Source organism: Lepidochelys kempii, chromosome 21 (genome assembly GCF_965140265.1).
Source record: "Lepidochelys kempii isolate rLepKem1 chromosome 21, rLepKem1.hap2, whole genome shotgun sequence".
NCBI classification, from domain to species: Eukaryota; Metazoa; Chordata; order Testudines; family Cheloniidae; genus Lepidochelys; species Lepidochelys kempii.
The window spans coordinates 14,394,944-14,420,509 of NC_133276.1; the positions used below are offsets into that span (position 1 = coordinate 14,394,944).

At 53.0% G+C, this 25,566-nt stretch overlaps 1 protein-coding gene across 1 annotated transcript in view; it reads left to right on the forward strand.

Annotated features, from left to right (window-relative positions):
• Positions 1-6,804: 6,804 nt before the first annotated feature.
• DENND2D (DENN domain containing 2D) overlaps positions 6,805-25,566 on the forward strand; it is a 29,574-nt gene continuing 10,812 nt past the window's right edge. The window contains exons 1-6 of the mRNA XM_073319808.1: positions 6,805-6,972; positions 15,935-16,113; positions 16,877-16,989; positions 17,866-17,935; positions 21,034-21,111; positions 21,488-21,628. Of these exons, the coding sequence (XP_073175909.1) occupies positions 6,909-6,972; positions 15,935-16,113; positions 16,877-16,989; positions 17,866-17,935; positions 21,034-21,111; positions 21,488-21,628 (645 nt within the window). The 5' untranslated portion in view covers positions 6,805-6,908. The remainder of the gene's footprint in view (positions 6,973-15,934; positions 16,114-16,876; positions 16,990-17,865; positions 17,936-21,033; positions 21,112-21,487; positions 21,629-25,566) is intronic.

The window sequence follows — 25,566 nt, forward strand, 5'->3', positions numbered from 1 at the left end:
TGAAGATATTGAACAAAACCGGCCCCAGGACCGACCCTTGGGGCACTCCGCTAGATACCGACTGCCAACTAGACATGGAGCCATTGATCACTACCCGTTGAGCCCGACAATCTAGCCAACTTTCTACCCACCTTGTAGTGCATCCATCCAGCCCATACTTCTTTAACTTGCTGACAAGAATACTGTGGGAGACTGTGTCAAAAGCTTTGCTAAAGTCGAGGAATAACACGTCCACTGCTTTCCCTTCATCCACAGAACCAGTTATCTCATCATAAAAGGCGATTAGATTAGTCAGGCATGACTTTCCCTTGGTGAATCCATGCAGACTGTTCCTGATCACTTTCCTCTCATCTAAGTGCTTCAGAATAGATTCCTTGAGGACCTGCTCCATGATTTTTCCGGGGACTGAGGTGAGGCTGACCGGCCTGTAGTTCCCAGGATCATCCTTCTTCCCTTTTTTTAAAGATGGGCACTACATTAGCCTTTTTCCAGTCTTCCAGGACTTCCCCCGATCGCCATGAGTTTTCAAAGATAATGGCCAATGGCTCTGCAAACACATCCGCCAATTTCTTTAGCACTTTGTAACAACAACTACTCACACAGAGAGACTCAAAGCAATACTCTGTAACAATAGAAACAGCACCCAATACAACAGAAACAGCACCCAGAGACTCCCCGCCCTTTTGTTGTATTCATCTTGCTTTTTTAACAATTGTGATTAAAATAGAGATAGAGGATGTATGTGGATGGATGCTTGGTATGAATAATAACTGAATGATCAGGGAGGTGCCAGCCTAAGAATCCAGTGTCCATCAGCTGAAGAAGGCGTCAAGTGGAAATAACTAGAGGACCTCCAGAGGGCAGAATGGAATCCACCCAACAGCCTCAAGAATGGGAGAACCAAAGAACAAGATAACATCTGGCAGCACGGAGCCATCAGGAATGTGCCATCTGCTGATTGATTCAGCAACAGCATGATGAAGCAATTCCCATAGACTGGCCTAGGAAGAAATTCCTATAAAAATGGACTCTAGAAAGTGAGAACTTTGGGGTCTGATTCTGCAAACCAACTTCCAGGAGCGTCAGATGAGCATCTGACAAGGCCCTGCTCCTCGTGTCCAGGCCACCTGGCCAGTGGCTTGGCATGAGCAACTCTAAGGCTGGTAACTATGATAACAACCTTGCAGAACCTGTGTGTGTGTGTGTATGAATGAATGTGTGAATAAATATGAAATTGAATGTAATGTTATATCTATAATTAACTGCTTACTATGATTCTTTCTGTATTCACAATAAATGTGGCATTTTGCCTGTCCCCCCTTAATAAGATCCTGCTGGTTTTTATTTTATTGGTATAACATAGGTTGGATATTAGGAAACACTATTTCACTAGGAGGGTGGTGAAGCACTGGAATGGGTTCCCTAAGGGAGGTGGTGGAATCTCCATCCTTTGAGGTTTTTGAGGCCTGGCTTGACAAAGCCCTGGCTGAGATGATTTAGTTGGGGATTGGTCCTGCTTTGAGCAGGGGGTTGGACTAGATGACCTTCTGAGGTCTCTTCCAACCCTGATCTTCTATGATTCTAAAGGTCATGCCCCACTGAGTCCTGCAGCACTTGGGTTTTCATATGAGGCCTCTCCCCACCCCCTCCTGACTCAGCTTAGTTTGGGAGATGTGAAAGGTTGAAGGGTTACAAGGAGTTGCTAAGCGGAGCAGCTTTTCTTTACGTTCGCTACTTCAATGGAACCAGACAAAAAAATCTGGTTAAGGGAAGTGAAAGCAGCAATAGATGATCCCCATCTATAAACATGTGGGGAAAAGGGGAAGTTTGCAGCAACGATTATAGAAGAGAAATTATGAGATGCGAACAACTGATAAAGAAGATAACGGCAACAATGAGAAAAATCTACAGCTGGGACAGCCAGGACAATAAGAAGCAATTCTTTACACACATCCGGAACAAAAGCAATTCTGGCAATGGGATAGGGCTGTTACCAACCGGGTACGAGTACATCGTCTGTAATGATACTGAAAAGGCAGATGTGTTCAATAAATATTTCTGCTCTGTGTTTGGAAAGAAGCTGAACAATGTAGTCACAGTTTACAGTGATAGTGGAGTCCTCCCTATTCCAGCAGTAACCAGCCTCGAATGAAATGCAGCATTTTTAATCGGCAGGATCAGATCACTTGCACCCAACCGGATTAAAAGAATTCTCAATCTCAGCCCCGATGTTGATTTTTAATCAATCTCAGTTTAATGGGGAACTTCCAGAGGGCTGGAAAAAAGCTAATTTTGTGCCAATGTTTCCAAAGGGCAAACAGGAGGATCCGGAACTGAGGTCAGATAATCTGGCGTTGATCTCTGGCGGAATCATGGAATGGCTGATATCGGTGGAATATGTTAAAAAAATATATATATTGAAGGTTAAAGGGTAATTAACGGCAGTCAGTGATGGGTTGTATGGAAAATACATCCTATGAAACAAACAGGATCATTTTTTTGATGAGATCACAAGTTTGGTTGATAAAGGTAAGTGTTAAGATAATGGACTTCGACAGAGACAAACACCTACAGGATCTCTATCAAGCATTCTTAAAACTATGATACTGACCTGGTGAAGTGAAGAAACAGACTGACAGAGCCAGAAGGGTACCCAGAAGTCACCTACTACAGGACAGGCCCAACAAAGAAAGTAACAGAACGTCACTAGCCGTCACCTTCAGCCCTCAACTAAAACCTCTCCAACGCATCATCAAGGATCTACAACCTATCCTGACCCAACACTCTCACAGACCTTGGGAGAAAGGCCGGTCCTCACTTACAGACAGCCCCCCAACCTGAAGCAAATACTCACCAGCAACCACACACCACACAACAAAAACACTAACCCAGGAACCATCCCTGCAACAAACCTATCTAGCAACCATATCTATTCAAGGGACACCAACGTAGGACCTAACCACATCAGCCACACCATCAGGGACTCATTCACCTGCACATCTACCAATGTGATACATACCATCATGTGCCAGCATGTGCCAGGCACTCTGCCATGTACATTGGCCTAACTGGACAGTCTCTATGCAGAAGAATAAATTGACAGAAATCTGACATCAGGAATCATAACATTCAAAAACCAGCCGGAGAGCACTTCAATCTCCCTGGTCACTCAATAACAGATTCAAAAGTGGCAGTTCTTCAACAAAAAAAAGTCAAAAACAGACTTCAACGAGAAACTGCAGAACTGGAATTCATTTGCAAACTGGACACCATCAAATTAGGCCTGAATAGAGACTGGGAGTGGATGGGTTATGACAGAAACTAAATCAATTTGTTAGTCTCTCAGGTGCCACAAGTACTCCTTGGCACCTTAAAGACGAAAAGATTTATTTCAGCATAAGCTTTCACGAGTAAAAACCCCACTTCTTCAGATGCATGGAGTGAAAATTACAGATACAGACATAAATATATTGACACATGAAGAGAAGGGAGTTACCTCACAAGTGAAGAACCAGTGTTGACAGGGCCAATTCAATCAGGGTGGATGTAGTCCACTCCCAATAATAGATGGGGAGGTGTCAATTCCAGGAGAGGCAAAGCTGCTTTTGTAATAAGCCAGCCACTCCCAGTCCCTATTCAAGCCCAAATGAATGGCGTTTAAATTTGCAAATGAATTTTAGTTCTGCTGTTTCTCTTTGAAATCTGTTTCTGAAGGTTTTTTGTTCAAGTATAGCTACTTTCATATCTGTTATAGAACGTACAGGAAGATTGAAGTGTTCTCCTACTGGTTTTTGTATGTTACCATTCCTGATGTCCGATTTGTGTCCCTTTATTCTTTTACGTACGGATTGTCCAGTTTGGCCAATGTACATGGCAGAGGGGCATTGCTGGCGCATGATGGCATATAACACATCGGTAGATGTGCAGGTGGAGGGCTGGGGTCATCCTTCCCCATGGAATTAGAGACCACCACTGTCCCACAGTGATATGTAAACTTCATACACTGAGATCTCCCAAAGACAGTGCAGGAAATCGGCATGCCTGTCACATACAGCATTCTGATTAACAGTTTAGCACTGTACAAAACTCAAAGCAGCACGTATAAAATTAATTTTAAAAAACTGGTTAACTGATAGCTCAAAGTCATTTAAAAATGGGAACACCTCATCTAGTGGAGTTCTGCAGAGCTCTGTTCTCGGCCCACTGCTATTCAGTATATCTACCAAGGATCTAGGAGAAAAAATATACATTAATTGATGGTAAAACTGACCGACAACAGAAAGATTGGTGAAGTGCTAAATAGCTCAGTGACACAGAGTACCTTGGAGCACGTGGAAAACTGGGCTTATTTGAACAACGTGCATTTTTAATACAGCCAAAAAAGGTCAGACATCAGACTAGGATCAAAGACTGTACCTCACACTTACAGCATGAACTGTATCCTCGAAAGCAGTGTCTCTGAAAAGGACACAGAAGTCCTGGTGGAAACCAACTGAACATTATCTCCCAGTGCAATACGGGGCCTAAGACAGCTAATATGATCCTTGGATGCATAAACAAAAAGATGTTGAAACCACTGGGTAACTGAGGCTCTCTGGCCTGTGTTATGCAGAAGGTCATTCTGGCCTTCCAATCTAGAAATGTTGTGGTCCTACCCCAGGCTCTCTATGCTGTGCTAAAGGACCTGAAGCTGGCTTTGTGCCTGGAGGTTTCCTGGGGTGCCAAGCAATGCATTTTGCCTCCGGGCCCTGGCTGAGGCAGGAATCCTTCTGCTGGGCTGCATTTTGGCAGCCGAGCTGGCTGCTGAGTGACAGACGAGGAGCACGGCCCCTTCTGTGAAGAGGCCCCTGCAGCTGGAGCAGAAATGTGATCAGGGCAGGACAGCAGGGCCTGACAGCAGCTGCCCCCAGGTATGAAGCAGAGCCGTCCTCTCTCCTCCCCTCTAGGCGTACACCTGCCTCCCTCCCCCCACAAGGAGCAAGGCTGCCCTGTCCCAGTCTCACCTTCTCCTTCCCTGGTGTGCAGATTAACCCACCTCTCCCACTACAGAGGCAGGCTCAAAACTCCCCCATATGTGCAGCTCCCCCACCAGGGGCAGGGCTCTCCCCCCGATCTAGGTGTGCAGCCAGTGCCCCCCCCCATCAGGGCCCTCCCCTCTGCAGGTCTGTGACACTTTCAAGGTTACCTGGGGGGTACAGGGTAAATCGCTACTGTCTGCTTGTAGCACAAGGGAGCCTTGTCTGTGCCTACCTGGGGAAACTCACCCCAAACAACCAACTGCTGATGAAACAAGCACCCCATTCCAGGCTCTGTGAGCCCCATTCTTTCCCTTTGCAGGCTAAGCGATTGGCACACCCCAGCCCTTAGGCTCCCTAAGAAAGCAGAGACAACCTGGGGCTAAATCTCTGGAGTTAGTTAACCCCTAGAGCTCACACTGACCCTGGGGCACAAGTTCCCCCCTTCCTGACAGTACCCTTGAGTGCCCAGCCCCTCGACTTCTGGGAAGCACCCAGCTTCTCTGCCTCTGCCACCCAGCTCAATAGCGTCCTCTCCTTCAGCTCTCTCCGAGACACCTTTCACGAGACACTGGCAGAGTCGCCTGCATAATGGACACCATCTTGTGCCGTTCTTTCTCCCTTTGTACAGTTCCGAACTGTGTGTCTCTTTTCATAGCTGGGGCATTTTGCCCTGATGGTCCCCCCCACTGAGGGTATTTTTCAGGCGCTCTTTTGGGCTTTGCCAAGGCTCAAGCTCACGCCTTGTCTGGACTGTCAAGACGTGGCCGGGCTGGGCCAAAAGATGTCAATTGTTCTCACGCTTGACGGAGTCAGCTCCGAGATCCGCCCACCCCCGGGGGACCAATTTCACCTCTAGCAGCTTTGGACCCCAATATTCTACAGGTGACAGAACCCCCAAAATATTTCCCATACACACCTCCAGGACAGCCAGCGAGTCCTTTGTGTTGGGCAGAGCCTGCACCCCACCCCCATGGGTGAAATATTGTGAAGAGGGTGATCAGAGGGGAAACATGCCCAGCGGGGCATAGGCAGGGCCCTGGGTAGAGACTCAGAACTGTGTCTTTCGGTTGCCAGCGTGGGGCATCTGGGTCACAAGCTTCACCCCCAGGGGGGTCAGGGCTCTGCCGTCCATCTAGGTGTGCAGCCAGCTCCCCAAGGACCTGGTTCAGGGCCCTGCCCTCCTCGCCAGGTTTGCAGCCAGCTCTGCCTCTCTCCCACAAAATGTGCAGCTCCTCACCCCCTATCAGGGCTCCTCCAGGTGTGCAGCGCTCCCCCCTCTCCCCCCCCCAGGTGTGCAGCGCTCCCCCTCCCTCCCTCCCCCCCGCCCCCCAGGTGTGCAGCGCTCTCCCTCCCTCCCCCCCAGGTGTGCAGCGCTCCCCCGCCCCCCAGGTGTGCAGCGCTCCCCCTCCCTCCCCCCCCCAGGTGTGCAGCGCTCCCCCTCCCTCCCTCCCTCCCTCCCTCCCCCCCCCGCCCCCCAGGTGTGCAGCGCTCTCCCTCCCTCCCCCCCCAGGTGTGCAGCGCTCCTCCGCCCCCCAGGTGTGCAGCGCTCCCCCTCCCTCCCCCCCCCAGGTGTGCAGCGCTCCCCCTCCCTCCCTCCCCCCCGCCCCCCAGGTGTGCAGCGCTCTCCCTCCCTCCCCCCCCAGGTGTGCAGCGCTCCCCCGCCCCCCAGGTGTGCAGCGCTCCCCCTCCCTCCCCCCCCCAGGTGTGCAGCGCTCCCCCTCCCTCCCCCCCGCCCCCCAGGTGTGCAGCGCTCCCTCCGCCCCCCGAAAGCGAAAGCGGCCGGGAGCGAAGGCGGAAGCGCGGTGCCCGCTCCGGGCTGCAGAGGGACGCGCCGGCCGGGCGCCGCGCTCAGGGTCGCCGCGGCTGCCGAGGGGAGCGAGCGGAGCCGGCATGGCCGGGGCGGGGATCGCCAGCTTCTTCCGAAACAGCGTGCGGCGCCGGCTGGCCCGGAGAGGTGAGGGGGGACCCCCCAGCCCCACCCGCGTCCTGCGTCTGGCCTCGCTCCGGACCCCTTGCTGGGCGCCCCCCGGCCAGGTCTCCCTGCCCCATTGCTCCCCCCCCCGCTCCGGCCAGGTCTCCCTGCCCCATTACTGCCCCCCCCGGTCTCCCTCTACCCCATTGCTGCCCCCCCCCGCCAGGTCTCCCTGCCCCATTACTGCCCCCCCCCCCCCCGGTCTCCCTCTACCCCATTGCTGCCCCCCCCCCGCCAGGTCTCCCTGCCCCATTGCTGCCCCCTCTCCCCCTCCGCCCCGGGTCCCTCTGCCCCATTGCTGCGTCCCCCCCCCCGCCGCGTCTCCCCGCCCCCCCCAGGCGCTTGGCTCGGGACTGGGAGCTGTTCTGGGAGGAGGATCCGGGACTTTCCTGCGGGGGCAGCAGCCTGGGATTCCCGCGGCCCGGAGCGGGAAGGCAGCGCTGGCCCCGGCGACCCACGCGGAGCTCGGAAGGCAGGATCGGGGCCCGCTCCCGCGGTGACCCGTGCCGCTGCGAGGGGGCTTTACGGGGCTCCCTCTGCCCAACCCGCTTTGAAATCCGCTGGCTCTGAATCCTGCCTGTCCGGGGCACCTGCTGCCTCCCCTCCCCTAGCCCGGCAGGCTCTGGGTGGAGAGCTCACACGAGCTCCCACCCGCTGGCCAAGCCTCCGGCACCCCGACCTGGCGGGGTCATTCACACCTCTGCAGAGCCCCGCCTTCCCGATTCACACCTCTCTGCCCAGCATGCGGGGGCCATGCACATTCTAGTTTTACACCCTTGAAATGCTGCTGGGATAAGCTATTAAACAGGGTATAGATTCAGACGTATGGTCTGTATATGCCCTCTGTTACTGGCGAATCCGAGCAGGGCACAATCTGACTTGTATTTGTTTGGCGAGGTAGGGCAGTGCCACTCTCCCCCTTTTACAGGGCGGGAAACTGAGGCACGGAGAGATACCGCCCCCCAGGACGAATCGACTAGAACCTGAGTCTCCCAAGTCCCAGCCCTAACTCTTGGCCCTGTCTTGGTCTGGCTCTTATCAGTCCTCAAGATAGTGGGCCCTAAAGTCAGCTCAGAATTGCAGCAGTGCTGGGAAAACATTCTAACCATCATTGGAAAACGGGCAGATGGCTTGCAAGATAATGTACCTTGAAATATTCACTGGTCTCTGGACCGGGCAACAAGAGAGACCATTTACAGGGTGCTTTGAGTGTCCCAGATACCTCGGGCTCGGTGCTGCCTGAATTCAAATGCCAGGCTTGATAGAAGTGGAGGCAAGGCTGAGGATCGCCACTTTAGAGGCGCAGCACTGGCTGGGCCTTCATTTTGTCATGTGGCATTTGCCATGTGGTGCCCAGGGAGGAGTGGAGGCCAGGGGCCGCCCTGCCAGGAATCTGCATGCCCATCGTTCTGGTGCTCTGTGGGCTGGAGCGGCAAGCCCTTCGGCTCTTCTGGGGAAGGCTGGTTTTGTTTTTTTGATACTTGTCAAGTGTTTGTGGAGCTGTAGAAAACCCATTTCCTCTCCGCTAGGGCAGGTGGGTGTCTGCATGTTGCAAACAGAGCATGAAACAAAAGTCTTCTGCACTGCAAAAGTGGCCAGAGAAATGGAACATTTTATGCAAATAATAAAATATTAAAGAAATTCTGTGCTTAAAGGTCTGATGTTATCACAGCAGGAACCGCCTTGCTGAGCCGGAGTGAGCCTAGTAATCATTCCAGTTCTGATCTCATGTAGACAAGGCAGAAAGTGTCCCTTCTGTATCCCCCATGCAGTGCTGCCAGGAGCCTGAGGGGTGTGTGTGCAGGGTTTATCTATGCCAAGAAATTACACTGATCTTAACTCGCTCAATTCAGAAACCAGTTTAGTGAAATCCGGGCAATTTCAGTGTCGACTGGGCCTCAGGGGCACCTTCCTCCCACACCCTCTCTCCTGAGAGTCATGCCAGGCTGTACCAGGAGGAAGAGGTGGAAATGAGCTGCACCCGCTTTGGGTTCCAGTTGCAGCTGTTCGCTCCCGGTACCCGCTCACCCAGCCAAACAGACAGACTTCCCTTAGTGGGAAGGAGTCTGGAGGCCAGTCCCCTCCTCCTGAGATGGTCGTGCTACTCCCTGTTGCCGTCCCCCCCTCCTTATACCCAGCCTTCACCAGCCAGGCCTGTTCCCTCCCCCGCTTTCCTGTCATCACTGATGGAGAGCTCCATCAGACCAGAACCACTCCCACCTCAGCAAGGAAAGACCTGCCCCCCCTCCCCCCCCCGTTCACAAACTGATGGGGACCAATTCCGGCTGATTCACCATCAGGGTGAACGCCTCACCTCGCCAGCCACCTCAGACCCCAAACTCCCAGCAGGGCAGCCTGCGGGAGTTGCTGGGGTGTGGGCAGGATGTTGGGTGAACGGGGAGGCGTAGCAGTAAACGTTTGTTGCAGCAGCCGAGATCTTCCCGTCCTGAGTCAGAACGCTGTTCCCTGGCTTCTGAGTAAGTGGCCCCCGCCTCCCCAAGTGGGGCTGGCCCATGCTGCTCACCCCCCAGGCCACCAGCCCACGCCACTGCCCCCACTCCTGCCCGTGCAGGGCTGGCCTGGCCTGCGCTACTCGTCCGAGCCCTCCCTCCCTTCGCGCAGGGCTGGCATTGCCCCCCGCATATTCCTCTGCACCCCGCTTGGGGTCACACCCCACTTTTGGGGCAAAACTGGGCATTTGTCCCGTGCGCTCTGGCTAACTGATGAACAGTTGGCCAGAGCAAACGGGACAAATGCCCTTTTTTGCCAAAAAAGTCGGGACAGCCGGGACAGGGCTTAAAAAGGGGACTGTCCCAGCCAAAGCGGGACCTATGGTCACCCTACTTCAGAGTGGATTGGTTTGTGTTTCTGAAAGTGCTTTGGAGACCAAGGTCCCCGCCACAGGCTTGTAGCCAGTCCTTGGGCGGGCTGGCTCTCTCTAGCTCTTTTCATGGTGCTCATTGCCTGTCTCCAGTTCTTTCCCGCCACCCCACCGGATTACATCCATGGCAATGACCACGTGTCCCTTGCTGGAGTTCAGGGCACGCTTCTTATTCCGTGTGCACGGGGCCCATTGGTTGACCTGTGCAACCAATTTGACCCAGTTTCCTTCCTCCCATCTCCCTGAATGGTAGGATGTCCTAGAGCGTAAGTCCACTGGGCACTCTTATCTTCTGCTGAGGCACTGTGGGATAGAGGCCCAGATTTTCCCAGCATGCACTGACAGAAACCCAGCTGGCGTGGAAGGTATGGATAAGCTCAGGTGGCTTTTATGACTGCCAAGCTACGGAGTGGACACAGAGGTACTTGTAACCCATTAAGATGACTCTCCCCACAAAGTCTCAGCTGCATTTGCAAGGCGGAGGGGCTCCGAAAGTGCCATTGGCCCTCCGTGCTATTTCCAGTTAGGGGTGTCGGGATTTCAGAAGGGAACAAATTATTGGTCCCTGGTCCCTTGATACCTGGTGGAGAGATTCAGACAGGTGGCGTCTTGATCCTGCCAATATTGGAAGCACAGTGGCTGGAGTGTATTTTAAGGTTAGACCAGGCAAAGCATGAGCAAGGACATAGAGCCATGAGCACTCCTGCACTGGCTCCCCAGGCATGGGCTGGGTGGGGCCTAATCAGGATCTCTCTTCCCCTATATTATTGGAAATCAGAGGATAACATCTGAATTCGGTCAGTACGGTAGAAACCAGATCCTGCTTTTAGCTGCAGCCTGCTGCTTTGCTGAGGGTGACCTTTTGACAGGGAGGGTGCGCTCCACTAGGAAGTGCAGCCTTTTGACCGTAGCAGCTACCTCCCGCAGCTGCTGTACACTGGCAGGAAAATCTTCCTCCACTTCCAGCGCTCTCAGTTATGCCCGACAAGGCTGCTGTCCCAGCTTCCATAGGTACTCTGAGAAGAACCTCTGTACCATCCAGGAGGAGCCTGGCTCCTCCCTGCACCCAGCAGATCTAATCTCTTCCAGTAAAGGACACGCATGGTGCTAGGTGCCTAGCAGGCGTGTCCCTGGGGCTCCTTCCGAGGACGGAGCAGCAGCACCTAACACTGCTGAGGCCTCATCTGGAGCACTGTGTCCAGTGTTGGGCCCCACGCTACAAGAAGGATGTGGAAAAATTGGAAAGAGTCCAGCGGAGAGCAACAAAAATGATTAGGGGACTGGAACACATGAGTTATAAGGAGAGGCTGAGGGAACTGGGATTGTTTAGTCTGCGGAAGAGAAGAATGAGGGGGGATTTGATAGCTGCTTTCAACTACCTGAAAGGGGGTTCCAAAGAGGATGGCTCTAGACTGTTCTCAGTGGTAGCAGATGACAGAACGAGGAGTAATGGTCTCAAGTTGCAGTGGGGGAGGTTTAGGTTGGATATTAGGAAAAACTTTTTCACCAGGAGGGTGGTGAAGCACTGGAATGCATTACCTAGGGAGGTGGTAGAATCTCCTTCCTTAGAGGTTTTTAAGGTCAGGCTTGACAAAGCCCTGGCTGGGATGATTTAATTGGGGGTCGGTCCTGCTTTGTGAATCTATGGTGACTGTTCTTGATCACTTTCCTCTCCTCTAAGTGCTTCAGAATTGATTCCTTGAGGACCTGCTCCATGATTTTTCCAGGGACTGAGGTGAGGCTGACTGGCCTGTAGTTCCTAGGATCCTCCTTCTTCCCTTTTTTAAAGATGGGCACTACATTCGCCTTTAGAAACTTGTTTCAAAGCTGACTTGCTCCTGATGCTGGATATCTCTGTGTGGAGGCCCTGGCTGTGCCTGGGGCAATCAGGGGACTGGGCTAATGGGGGTTTGGAACAGGCCCCAGTGTGTCACTGACAATGTCAGGTCAAAGCACCCTCTAAGGACTGCACGCCCCCCTCTTTGGAGTGCATGCCCAGCGTGTGGGCAGTGGGAGAAGACTGGTGCCAGGGTACAAGGATGGCACTGCACCTTTGGGCCCCCTCTCACTGGAGAAGAGGAAGGTGGTTGTAACTGGCCCGATAGACACCCCCCACCCTTCTGAGAGCCCATCCCCAAAGCTTGGGCAGAAGGAGAGGGTGGCAGCCAAGACCTGGTGCTCTGAGCAGAGGAGAAAGGGCTTCAGGGTGACTCACCATGCACGCAGTCCTTGTAGCCCTCCTCCCGCTTACTCCTACAGCTGGTCAGAGAGGGACAGAGCCTCCATTAGAGCAAAAGGCTTCACCTCTACTTCATCTGGTCCTGGGCCAGACCTGGGGGAACAAGGCATTTTTAGAACGATGGCCTCAAATTTGGAGTCCAAGTTTGCCCTGAAGCTGCTTTGTACAAGTTGGGATGTGATGCTTGCTTAAAATAAGATGGATGCCACCAGCGAGAACGCACGGCAGAGAGGCTCTTCTGCAGATCTGCCTTGTATTCATCCCTTTGCTGTCGGAGTGCTGTGAAAGGGACAGACCCGGGTGCCACTATGCTGTCTGCATCCAAGGCTCTCATCTGCCCAATTCTACTGCCATCGGTTTGGCTCAGAGCAGGCAGTCCTACGCTAGCAGGGTATGAAACCGCACGGGACCCTGGAGTATTGGCAGATCTGTTCATAGGCTTCATGATGGGTATAGACACGGGCCATGGAGGTTCTAGCTCCGCTGAGATGTGGCCCCATGGAGGGAGTACACCTCCCAGCTGCATGCTGAGATTCATCTCTAGCAGTCGTCCCCTGGGACGAAGTGGGACTGTTCTTAATGTTTCCTCTGAATACTGTAGGGGTGCCTCAGTTTCTCCTATGCAGTTCTTAAGTCTCTAGGGGGTGGGATAAGGGGGTGTAATTGTTGCAGAACAAAGGGCCAGTGTACATAAATGGCCGACACTCTGTCTCCTGGCAACTGATGGCCTGGGTCCTTCCCCCCTGCAAGGTGAGAGCTAAAGGGGTTGGAGAACAAAGGAATCAGGTGACCTCCTGGCCTGGGAAAGGGACAAAGCCCAGAGGAGGAGGGGCTGGAGAGAGTTTCAGTTTGGGGCTGGCTGGGGACGAGGAGTGAAGTGCAGACGTGGTTGTCTGGCTCACTGCCCCCCAGAATGGACCCAGCTGAGGAATCCTGTTCTCTGCACCTACAAGCTCTGTTTTAGACCATGTTCCTGTCATCTAATAAACCTCTGTTTTACTGGCTGGCTGAGAGTCACGTCTGACTGCGGAGTTGGAGTGCAGGACCCTCTGGCTTCCCCAAGACCCTGCCTGAGCGGACTCGCTGTGGGAAGCGCACAGAGGGGCAGAGGATGCTGAATGCTCCAAGGTCAGACCCAGGAACGTGGAAGCCATGTGAGCTTCTTGCCCTGAAGACAGTCTGCTCACAGAGAGGAGGCTCCCCCAGAGTCCTCACTGGCTTCTTAGGGAGCAGTTCCAACGCATCACCCGGGGACTCTATGACATCCCCCTCATCCCCCTGAGAACTTTCTCAAGTCATTGAAGACAAAGCTGAGGGTTCCAAGAAGATGGAGGAATGGGAGCGTAGATATAGAAATGTCACCCTCGTTAATGCCTGTTGTGATAATTGGGCCTACCAATTTACCCTAGTTGCAATCTCAGTTGTAAAAAGTATATGAAAGTTCATAAAATGTGACTTTCCCTTAAGATTTGTTATTATAGGTTATTGCAGGGATCGGCAAACTTTGGCACGCGGCCCGCCAGGGGAAGCCACTGGCAGGGCGGGGTGGTTTGTTTACCTGCAGCGTCTGCAGGTTTGGCCGATCGCAGCTCCCACTGGCCACGGTTCACCGTTCCAGGCCAATGGGGGCTGTGGGAAGTTTTATCCTTGAGATCTTGGCTCAGCTGTGCACCAGGCCACTCACCTGGCAGAACTTACATTAACTGCCAGTATCCGGAATGCAGGGGAGCCCTGGCTATGCCCCCTCTCCCTATGCCAACCACAGGGCAGGGGGGTGATGTAGGACCTGTTGCATCTGCTGTATGCTCCCTGACGTTTCCCCCTCCCAGCTCTGGCTATACCAGCTGTAGGGGCACTTTGTGCTCAGGAATGACAGTTTCTCCCAGACTGCGCAGGGTAGAACAGATAGACTGCAATAAATATGGCCCCATCATTTCATGATTTCTTGGTGCCCTAAAGTGCATTTGCACCACGTGCTTTGCTGATCCTCTGCACACCTCCACCCCTGTGTGATGCAACTTGTGGTTATTTCTGTTCTGTTGAGCCTTGGACTCGGGGTGAGCAACACTGCCCCGCTCTAATAACCCTGTATTGTAGCCACTTGTCACCTGCTCCGGGGGCAATAGAACTTGAAAGTTAATGGCACAATCCAAATGATAACGGCCAGATATATCCTGGGATGAAGAGGTTATTGGAGTTGGTGTACATTGCATTGGAAGGACAGCGGCTTTGTGTGTGCACACAGTGTCCTGCGGGTCAGAAGGGGCCTGGCTGTGCTTGGTATAAAGCGCAAAGCAGGTCTGGGCTTGGTTAGTTCCGGGATGGGAGACCACTGTCTATTCCAGGCTTTCTGTTTCGCAATAGCAATGGCTTCTCTTCGGGACACAGAACGGAGAAAACAGCGTTAATGCAGAACGAAGGCTGAGAGATCCCGCACTCTGGATTCCTTGCAGCGGGGGAGCACCCTGCACATCTGTGGCTTTAAAATACTGCCCTTGCTGATGGGCGGGGTCTCTGACGGACTTCACACCCACGGGCTCTGCTGTGTTGGTGCTAGGAGGTGCTTGGCCTCCCTGCCCCGGCCCAGTCAGCCTGCTCTGTACTCCTTCAGGGCGAGGTGTAGAAGTTAAACAAGCAGCAAGGGAGTGACCTGGAGAGCCCAGGTTTCTAGGTTACATTGTGAGAGTGACTCATGTAAACTTAAGAAATAGCCCATGTGGCTCAATACTGGGACTGCATTTAACTTTCTGCTCTCCGGAAGCTGCAAGGCAATTTTCACACCCGCTAGGATTTCCTTTTTCCCTTGGCAAATTTGTAAAAGCCCTTCCTGTTCTCCCCTGGTGGTATTAGCTCTTTTTTCCATAGCAGCAGCCCTTGTCTGTTCCTTTCAGGTTTGAACAGGGGGTTTCTCTTTTCTCCTGTCACCTGCACAGCCGGCAATTAAACGTGAAAGTTAATGGCACCATCCAACTGATAGCGGAGGGGGCCAAATGCATCACGGGATGAATACATTATAGGAGTTGGTGTAGGTTGCATTAGAATGACAGCTGCTTCCTGTGTGATAATTTCCTGCTGATAATAGCTCATGTTAATTAATTAGCCTCTTACAGTTTGTATGGCAATTTCCACCATCTCTGTATGTATATATATATCTTCTTACTATACGCTCCATTCTATGCAGCCGATGAAGTGAGCTGTAGCCCATGGAAGCTTATGCTCTAATAAATTGGTTAGTCTCTAAGGTGCCCCAAGTCCTCCTGTTCTTTTTGTATGAACACAGTGTTTTACAGGTGCGAAGGGGCCTGTGGACATTCTTATTCTGAATTATCTTAATCCATTTTGGAAGTGGATTAAGCTAATTTTGAATGAGTCTTCTATTCCAGAATAAAATCATGCATGCAGGGAGTTAATGAGGAACTGGGGGGAGGGATAGCTCAGTGGTTTGAGCATTGGCCTGCTAAACCCAGGGTTGTGAGCTCAATCCTTGAGGGGGCTATTTAGGGATCAGGACAAAAATTGGGGCTTGGTCCTGCTTTGATCAGGGGTTTGGACTAGATGACCTCCTGAGGTCCCTTCCAACACTCATATTCTATGAATAGCTTATTATGCTTTACATTTGCACATTGCCTTAATCCGAATTAACATCCCAATATAGACAAGCCCACAGTCTGTGTTTCCTTGTTTGGTTGCCTCCCTTCTCCATTTCCAGTGCAGGTCCCGGTGCATTACGCCCTGCTCTCTGAGCCGAACTGCATTCTGGATCACTAAAAAAGGCACCCCCATTGGCTGCCACGTCACCATACACCATAATTTTTGGGTTACAGATGTAAATCAGGACGCATCCCAGGACGAAAGCAAATCCGAATCTGCAAGGAGGCCGGGAGATCGAAGCCCCTTCTGCTACTCACCAGGACAGTTCTTCTTTGAATACCTCGTCGTGGTCTCACTAAAGAAGAAATCAGGAGGTGATTATGAACCCAAGATAATCTACCAGTTCCCAAAGGTGAGGAGCCCTGTCCTGGTTACAGAATGTGCATGTATTTGTTAGAAGTCACCTCAAAACCATCAGGGCTCTGGGCAGCCTGAACATAGATTACAGCAGCCTGAGGCCATTTTAACTTAATCTGGGGGGGACAAATTGACCCCCAACAGGCCCAGAACATGGGAAGTGCAAAGGAGACTGAGCACAGGCTCTCTCAATCAGAGCCCCAAACTCTTTTCTTCTGTCCCACCCACCCCACACCTCCTAGCAGAATCCTGCCTGGGGGAAAGATGCGGTATGTGAAATTTCAGGAGCTTGATCCCTTTTCAGGGAAAGGAGGAGAAGAGTTGAAAATGGTGCTTCTGATGGGAGGTTGGCTCTTGCCTTCCCTTGGGAGGGTCAGCCCGGCTCCAGAATGCACCTCTGTTCATGGTCACGGTGCCTCCTTTTCAGCTTGGAAAGCTTCATTGTGGGCTGCGTCAAGTTCAGCTGAGTCTTGCGTCTGGCCTTGCAGCTACCAACAACTATGCTGCCCTTCTCGCTTAAAGCCTATGCTCCCCCACTAGACTGGGGAATCCTCGTGTCCACCCTGGAGGCAGTCTAGAGAGACAACGGACTAGGTAGTGACCCACTCTTCCAGTCCCGGGGCCCTGCACTGCTCTGCCGACGCACCGGTCGTAACCTACAGAGCCCAGCTAGAGAGTCCAGATGTTTCCCTTGTGCAGTGGCCTGGGCTGGATCCTCTTTTATTGTGATTTTACTTCTAGTATCATTTTCATTTCAGCGTGAGAACTTACTGCGGGGCCAGAAGGAGGAGGAAGAGAGGCTGCTGCAAGCCATCCCCCTCTTCTGCTTCCCCGATGGCAATCACTGGGCCCCACTCACGGAATACACCAGGTGACTCCCAGATTGATACGGGCTAAGGGACCACCCGGAGCCAGCGCTGCAGCAGGGGCCCGTGGGCAGGGAGTGGGGAAGGAAAAGCGAGTCCTCGTGCTCCCTCCTACTGCCTGGATGTCACAGGAACCCAGTGAGCTGCCTGGGTAGGGAGAATTTCCCTGCCTGGCTTCTGCAAAACCAAATCACTCCTGGCTGAGGTTTCACATTTTTGGCTCTTAACCGTTGCAGTTTATCTGGCCAGGGGTTAGTGCTTCATCATCCCACGCTGCTTAGTGCTCAGGGCTGAGCATCTCTCCTCTAGATGTTTTGTGGTCTGTTTATTTGTTCTTCTTGATAGTTATTATTCATTGTGATCACAAAAACGCCCAGCTCTTATCGGGAGATTTCCAAGCGCTTTACAAAGCTGGTCGGTGTCCTTATCTCCATTTTTACAGATGGGGAAACGGAGGCCCAGAGCGGGGTCATGACTTGCCCAAGGTCACCCAGCAGGCCGGTGGCAGAGCTAGGAATAAAACCCAGCTCTCCTAAGTCCCGAGCCGGGGCTCTGTCCACTAACCACACTGCCAGCCCGTAGCACCTCGAAACCCCAGTCACGGGCCAGGCCCCCGTTGTGCTAGGACTGGACAGGACCTGCCCCAGGGGGCTGACAGTATAAGCCAATGGACCTGACTGGTAATCAAGTGGAGGATCCAGCTGTTGGGAGCTTCAGTCACTGGCAGGGTAGGGGGCTAGGCTGCCATCTTGGGCAGTGCTGGGGACTCTCTCCCCATCTCCTTTTGCCCCGTTGCTCAGTGGCTCCAAGCTACGTTCCTGTGGCTCTCGTGCCTTGACCCTTAGCAGCGCAGTGGAAACACGTTTCTCCTTGTCTTTCAGTGAAACCTTTTCGTTTGTCCTGACCAACGTTGACGGCAGCAGAAAGATTGGCTACTGCCGGCGGCTGCTGGTGAGTATCCCTCGCTTTAAATGATCTGGTCTCATGCCGGCCCTTCGCGCCCTGAGCAGCCAGCTTGGCTGCAGTGCGTCCCCATCCCCCTGGGCAGTGCAGGGAGAGCAAACCGAGCCAAGCTAGCCCCAGGGAACTGCTTACAGGAGACTGTCACTCTGCAGTCGGCTTTCGGGGGGAGTGCTTATGCCCAGCCCTTCTGCAGCTGCAGGCATGGCCTGATGCCAGACAAAGAGGTGGTTGGGGAAAGGTGTGTGTGGAAGGGTAACCGGTGACAGGTGCAGGATGGGGGGTGGGGAAATGTGCAGAGAGGCAGGAGGAAGAGGAGAGCTGGTGGAGGGCACCTTGGTATCGCATCTAGTATGATGAAACTGCTGTACTTCTTCATGGCTCCCTTAGAGAGACTGAGAGAGACGGGCACAGGACTGGTTAGCTGCCTTTGAGGGCCTGACTGGCTCAGAGGCAGGAGATGAGGTATGGATGGTTACCTCTCAGGTGCTGGTTTGAATCCAGCCCAGTTCAGCTGCAGTGGAAGACTGTTACCAGGGCCGCTGAACTGTGTATTGTGGTGTTGGTCACCTACATTCAAGCCCCTGTGTTGTCCCAGGCAAGATGCACCTAAATTCTGTGTGGAGATCACTAGATTCTTCAGCCTCTGGGTTGAAATTTGGTGGCAGTTTCAGATCAACTTGATTTATCTTGAAGGTTTAGAACATAAGAACGGCCGCACTGGGTCAGACCAAAGGTCCATCTAGCCCTGTGTCCTGTCTTCCAACAGTGACCAATGGCAGGTGCCGCAGGGGGAATGAACAGAACAGGTGATCATCAAGTGATCCATCCTGTCAGCCATTCCCAGCTTCTGGCAAACAGAGGCTAGCAACACCATCCCTGTCCATCCGGGCTAATAGCCATGAACTTATCTAGCTCTTTTTTGAACCCTGTCATAGTCTCGGCCTTCACAACATCCTCTGGCAAGGAGTTCCACAGGTCGTGTGAAGAAATACTTCCTTTTGTTTGTTTTAAACCTGCTGCCTATTAATTTCATTTGGTGACCCCCAGGTCTTGTGTTATGAGAAGGAGTCAATAACACTTCCTGATTTACTTTCTTCACACCCGTCATGATTTTATAGACCTCTTTCCTATCCCCCTTAATCGCCTCTTTTCCAAGCTGAAAAGTCCCAGTCTTATTAATCTCTCCTCATTCGGAAGCTGTTTTCTGACCCTTTTCCAATTCCAGTATATCTTTTCTGAGACGGGGCGACCACATCTGCACGCAGTATTCATTGTGAGTAATCCCCACCCCAGAGCGACATAAGCTACACCGACCGACGCCCCAGTGTAGACCGCGCTGTGTCAGCTGGAGAGCCTCTCCCGGAGGTGGAGGAATGAGGTCGACGGGAGATCTCTCTGCTGTCGGATTAGAGCATCTTCACCAGATGTGCTACAGCTGTGCCCGAGCCGCGTTTTAAGTGCAGGCATGCCCATAGCGTTCTAGGCCAGAAGGGACCCCCCACGTCATCTCGTCTGACCTCCCGTATTTCACAAGCCCCCACCCGGCCAGCCGCACACTGAGCCCCGCAACCAGACGTAGCCCAATTTATCACAGCCCTCAGGAGACTCAACTGTCGACGCGGCAGGCAGAGAGCAGGAGGCTAGCGGGGCCTTCCGTTGTCTGCAGGCTCAGGAAAGGTGTAGGGGCTTCGGTGACTCTTAGTCCGTGTTTTCAAGCTTTTCTTCAAGCCCTTAAAGGATAGGAACTCACAAGCTTTTTTAGTCTGGTGCTTAGATGCTGAAGCACAATCCTGCAGACCAGGAACTGTGGAACCCACGTGGTCCTGCCTCTGCCCAGCACCAAGGCCCTGTTTGCTGTTCGTTGTGTTCAAGGCCTGACATGATGCGATAGCAGACAGAGATCGGTGCAGGCTGGGAATTGCGCTGCACTGTTAACGGGCTCTGAAATCGTTGCCTGCTTCGGTTCTCTTGAAATAGCCCTAAAGATGCCCCCCAGCAGGGAATACATAGCATCCCGGCCGGGGAGACAAGCCAGCTCAGCTGCCTGAGAGGCCTCGCCATGGATCACCGCCTTGGCATGCCAAAGCCTCTGTGCGCATTGAGTGTGAGACAAGTCCGAGCTAGTGCACCCAGCTATGGCCCTTCCCCCCAACCAAATCGAGGTCTTTGCCGAGCGACGCGTCATTCGTCTCTGCCCGACGATTCCTGAACCAGACTCCGCCCCGGCCCCGAATTCCACCCTAGGAAGGGAGTCGGAATCCCCTCCTGAGCCGCCCCGCTGGCTGCCTGCCCTCGGGGCTGGGGAGGCAGACGTTGTGGCGGGGCGGGTAAGTGACGCCCTCCAGAGGTGGTGTGCATGGAGGGTCAGGGCTATAGTATGCTGCCCCAACCACAGACCCTGCCTCAGTGTCTCCTGCCTGCAGCTTTATCCCCACCATGAGCCTGTGGACCCGTCTCTCCCAAACCTGCCATGCTTCGCTAGCTGCCAGCTTAAAGCCTCACTTGCCTTCCTGACACATATTCTGTTCCATGGTCTCTATTGTTACCCTGTGCCCCTCCCCAGACCTGCTACACCCCCACTCCATGCCTGGGGCTTCCAGCAGCATGCTGGGCAGCATCCGCAATAATTCCTCTAGTCGGCCTGCAGGGCCTTTTTTTGGAGGTCTGTGGGCCAGCGGGAGTCCTAAGCGCCTTCCCTTTGCCTCAGAGACTGTGTATATGCGTCTGCTTCTGGGGTGGGGCATCTTCTGCAGCTGAGTTTGGAGAGGAACAGGGCTGGTACCAGCCTCCTTGCTTTTTCAGCTTGTTCTGCAAGTTTCCTGACTTGTAGTTTACGTAGCCTGGGAGGACCAGCTGGGCTGTAGGCGGGTGGTATCATTAACCAGGTCTCTGGGAGGCAGGCAAGGCCAAGCCATGGACAGCTCCTAGCTTTGCTGACATCTGGCTTTGCATTCCTCGGAGAGGCCATGGCCCCGCCCCGAGTGGCAGATGGGGTTGGCATGGGGGGGCTGGCTCGGTGCACCTGATAGAGGGGGTAAGATATTGTGGGGTACAGTTAACCCTTTGTGTGCTGATCCTTCTTTCAGCCCGTTGGCCGGGGCCCTCGTTTCCCAGAGGTCTTCTGCATCATCAGCTGCCTTGGCTGCTTTGGCTTGTTCTCCAAGGTAGGAACGCCGGCTCTCACGGGCAAAACACTAACCCAGCCTGCATGCCCTGTCCGGGCCTCGTGCAGCTGCTGGTCCCCATCTTGCTGCTGCCAGATCTACAGCTCGGTGCAGGGAAGGACTTTTGCCTGGGGGAGCAGCTGGTGATGCCGCGGCACGGAAGGCCACCTCTCTGGGGCTGAGGAGGGCGAGGCCTGTGGTGTTGAGGCTGGTGGAGGGCGAGGCCTGTGGTGTTGAGGCTGGTGCTGGCTGCTTTTCCCCAGTGAGGACGCAACTGAGCTGCTGCTGTGCCGCCGGGAGGGGGTGGGGGGCCGGGCGGGGGCAAGTCGGGGAATTCTTTGCCTTGCTGTGGCTGACGGGTCTCTCCTTCCCATAGATCCTCGATGAAGTGGAGAAGAGGCGGCAGATCTCCATGGCCGTCATTTACCCCTTCATGCAGGGCCTCCGCGAATCCCCCTTCCCGGCTCCGGGGAAAACGGTCACCATTAAAAGCTTCATCCCTGATTCCGGAACGGAGGTTTGTGTCGGCTCAGTAATCTGTGCTCGGGTGCTGCTGACCTCCAGCAGGGCCTGTCTCTCCACCCCTAGGAGCTGGTCTAAGAGGAGGCCGTGCTGGAGCGTGTGTCTGGCCGTCGGGCCAGCCGGAGCTTTGTAGGCTTTCCTCAGTACAGTCTCTGCTAATGCACTTCATGTCTCCGGCTGCCTAGGGGCAGTAATACACGAGGGTCACAGGTCAGGGTGGACAAGGGGCGCTGGCTGAGTTGAAGAGCGAGGCTGTGCTGTCTGGGAACGACAGGTTAGAGAACGACCCCTTGGAACGAGCTGGCCGCTTCATACCAGTGGAGATCGAGCCAGCAGTTCCATCAATTCTCCACCCTCTGGGGGAGAGTTGGAGACGGTCAGGTGTTCCATATTCCAGCCTGACCGCTATGGCCGGGTTCTCCCAGGTGGCCGGAAGGTGCAGTGAGCTGGGCGCTGCCCAGTACACAACTGGTGTAGCGCTCCGTGAAATGCTCCCTGTCGGTCCTGCTGCGAGGATCTATCAGCACAAACAGCCGTTAATGCCAGCGGATGTGGCGTTCACACTTCTTGAAGCTGCTGTTGCAACCTCTCCCTGCAGCCTGCAAGCCATGATTTCAAAGAGGCTGCTGATTTTGGGAGCCCAGCTTGGACCCCCTTGGGCCTGATTTCCAGAGGTGCTGGGCATCCTTTCATGTCAGCCAGAGCTAGAAGTCCAGTGCCACCTAGAACAGCTCACTCTGCTCCCAAGCATGCTTTGGGGGGCTCGGCTCTAACAGGCAACCAGGGGAGAGAAGTGACGCCTAGCAGCATGAGAGCTGGGGGGAGAAAGCAGATGTGGCAGGGGGCCCACGGTTGGGGCGTGGAGAATTGGACTGAATGGTGGGAAAGGGGAGCAAAATCATGCCGGGTGCAGACAAGGGTGGCGTGGCCGAGTCAGCTGTGCGAAGAAATGATTTGTAAGCAATTGTCATCAGTGACAGGGAAAACCCTGCCAGGTTAGGAGCTGGGGAGTTTGGCGTCAGGTCGAAGGACGTGAGGCTGATTTTGGAGACACCAGTGTGAATCTGGATTAAAACTGGTTTCAGTGGAATTGCAACAGTGTATCCCAGGTCCCTGGAACTACATGACACTGCCCCTAGGAGCCTGCACTGTTTCCCCTACCTCTGCAGTCCCATACAATCCGTGCAGGATCCCTTGTGTTACTGAAAGTTGTATTACACTTAGTTGATTTGACTGTGTGTCCGGATTTTTCAGTGTGCTCACAATTTTATACTGACCACTCCTAATTTGAGTTGTTTGGTTGCTGAGTCAGCGAAAGCTTGGGCTTTCGGGGCAAGGAAGCAGAAGCCTGGCCTCTTTCACTCCCCCATTTGATCAGAGCGGCGAGGATTTTAAATGTGGGGTGGGTTGAAGTGCTCCTTCTCCAGCAGCCGCCCTTGCTAAGAAGTGACACTCACTGTGCTCAGCAACAGGGAAGCAGTTAGCTCAAGGTTTCTACAAAAACAGCAGTGAAAGATTTCAGAGTAACAGCCGTGTTAGTCTGTATTCGCAAAAAGAAAAGGAGGACTTGTGGCACCTTGGAGACTAACCAATTTATTTGAGCATGAGCTTTCGTGAGCTACAGCTCACTTCATCGGATGCATACCGTGGTGAAGTGAGCTGTAGCTCACGAAAGCTCATGCTCAAATACAGCAGTGAAAGAGTTAACAGCATGGCCTTTTTAATCACTTTCATTCACACCTCCCTTTGTTGAATGGCAGCCATTCACACCTCTCCTGGAGCTATTGTTTCATGCTGAGTGCAGAGACTGCTTTGCATCTGCTCTTCTCAGCTGACAGGGCTAGAGACAAGACACTGGGTTTATAGTAGACAATTGTGCCCATTTAACAAAAAGATGGGGGGGGGTGGATAGCTCAGTGGTTTGAGCATTGGCCTGCTAAATGTTCAATCCTTGAGGGGGCCATTTAGGGATCTGGGACAAAAACTGGGGCTTGGTCCTGCTTTGAGCAGAGGGTTGGCCCAGATGACCTCTTGAGGTCCCTTCCAACCCTGATATTCTATGATTTTAGATATCTATCTAGTTAAAAGAAAAGGAGGACTTGTGGTGCCTTAGAGACTAAGAAATTTATTTGAGCATAAGCTTTTGATGAAGTGAGCTGAAGTGAGTTTCACTTCATCGAAAACTTATGCTCAAATAAATTTGTTAGTCTCTAAGGTGCCACAAGTCCTCCTTTTCTTTGTGCGAATACAGACTAACCCGGCGGCTACTCTGAAACCTATCTAGTTAAACCGTAACAAACCCTAATACAGATGCATGGGGATCAGTTTCAGCCTTACTGGTGCCTGTTGTTAGCTTAATTCCGTACCATTGGCTTTGCTTTAGGAGTTTGCAATTGTACAATTCAGTCCTGTCAGTGCAAGCCCTGCAATGGAGACAAGCCTTTAGGCCTCCTCTGCACTGGGGTGGGGGCTGCTGATGTAACACAGGTGCAAACTGGGACTTGCTCTGCTTTGAAGGGGGGCTGAGCTGAGTGCATTGCCTCCTGCAGACAACGCATTCCTATTTTTGACCTGAGAGGTTTGACTGCAGTGCACTGATGCAGCAGTTGTTTTGGAATGGGGCATTGCAGCCACCTCGTCCCATTGCACATTGGGTGCTGGGTGTAACTGAGAGCAGGAGCCGGCTTGGCACAGGTTCTGCTCTGCCAACTTCCTGGGTTATGAAATCTCTTGTGATGCTGCAGCAAGAAGGGTAAGATTGTGTAAAGACTTGGCCTATTGCTTCATGCATTGGCTGCTGGCAGCACTGCAGAGATGGGAGCATTTTCTTCAAAAGCGTCAGCGTGGCGGCTTATCCAGCCTTGCCAGTGGAGAAGGGAGCCGCTGCTAGGGAAGGCGAGGCTGGGAGCTGGCAGTGCGTGGGAGAGAGAGGGTGATGGAGACCTGTGGGTAGCCCAATGTGCAGCAAAGCCCGGGCTGGACTAAGGTCTAAGTAAGGTCCTCCACTTTGAGTGGTGGGAGGTTGTTCCGAATGCCTGGGGCTTCTCCTGGATCAGTAATCCAGGGCTCAGCTTTTGAGGCTGGCGAGAGGTTTGGCTTCACCTGACTGGCAAAGGCACGTAATATAATGACAGGTTTCAGAGTAACAGCCGTGTTAGTCTGTATTCGCAAAAAGAAAAGGAGTACTTGTGGCACCTTAGAGACTAACCAATTTATTTGTAGCTCACGAAAGCTCATGCTCAAATAAATTGGTTAGTCTCTAAGGTGCCACAAGTCCTCCTGTTCTTTTTACGTAATATAATGACACCAATTAGTTGTAAGGGCTCACCTGGGCTGGAATGAGGTCTAACCAGCCTAACAGGAAAAGATGTAGAGAAGGGTAGGAGTGTCTGGAAACAGGCATTCCAAATGGCCACTAAGTACAGGGATTGCAGCACTCCATTACCTCTCCTTTTGTGGCCGTCTCGATGCTGCTTGATGTGGCCATTTGGAAGAGATGTGTAAGAGGCAACGAGATGGTGCTGCATAGATACCTGCATGGGACAAAGCTAGTACAGGAATCGATGCTAGCGGACAGAGGCAGATCAGTGTCCAACTGCTGGAAGTCAGAAAAATTACCGCTGGAACTGGGATGCAAATTTTCAACCAGGAAGGTTATTGTGACATCATCCCGTGGAGTCTCAACATCCAGATTAGGTGTCTCACTCCAGCTCAGTCACAGGTTACTGGCCTCAGTGCAGGAATCGCTGGGGGAAATTCTCTGGCTGGCATCATGTAGAAGCTCAGACTAGGTGATCAGAGTAGTTCCTTCTGGCCCTAGAATTTATACACTCCAATGCCTAATGAACACTTGGGAGAAAGGATATCTTTGTTAAAGATTCAACACCACCCACCCGGTTCAGTGAGGCTCACAAAACAACCCCCTTAAGGCCT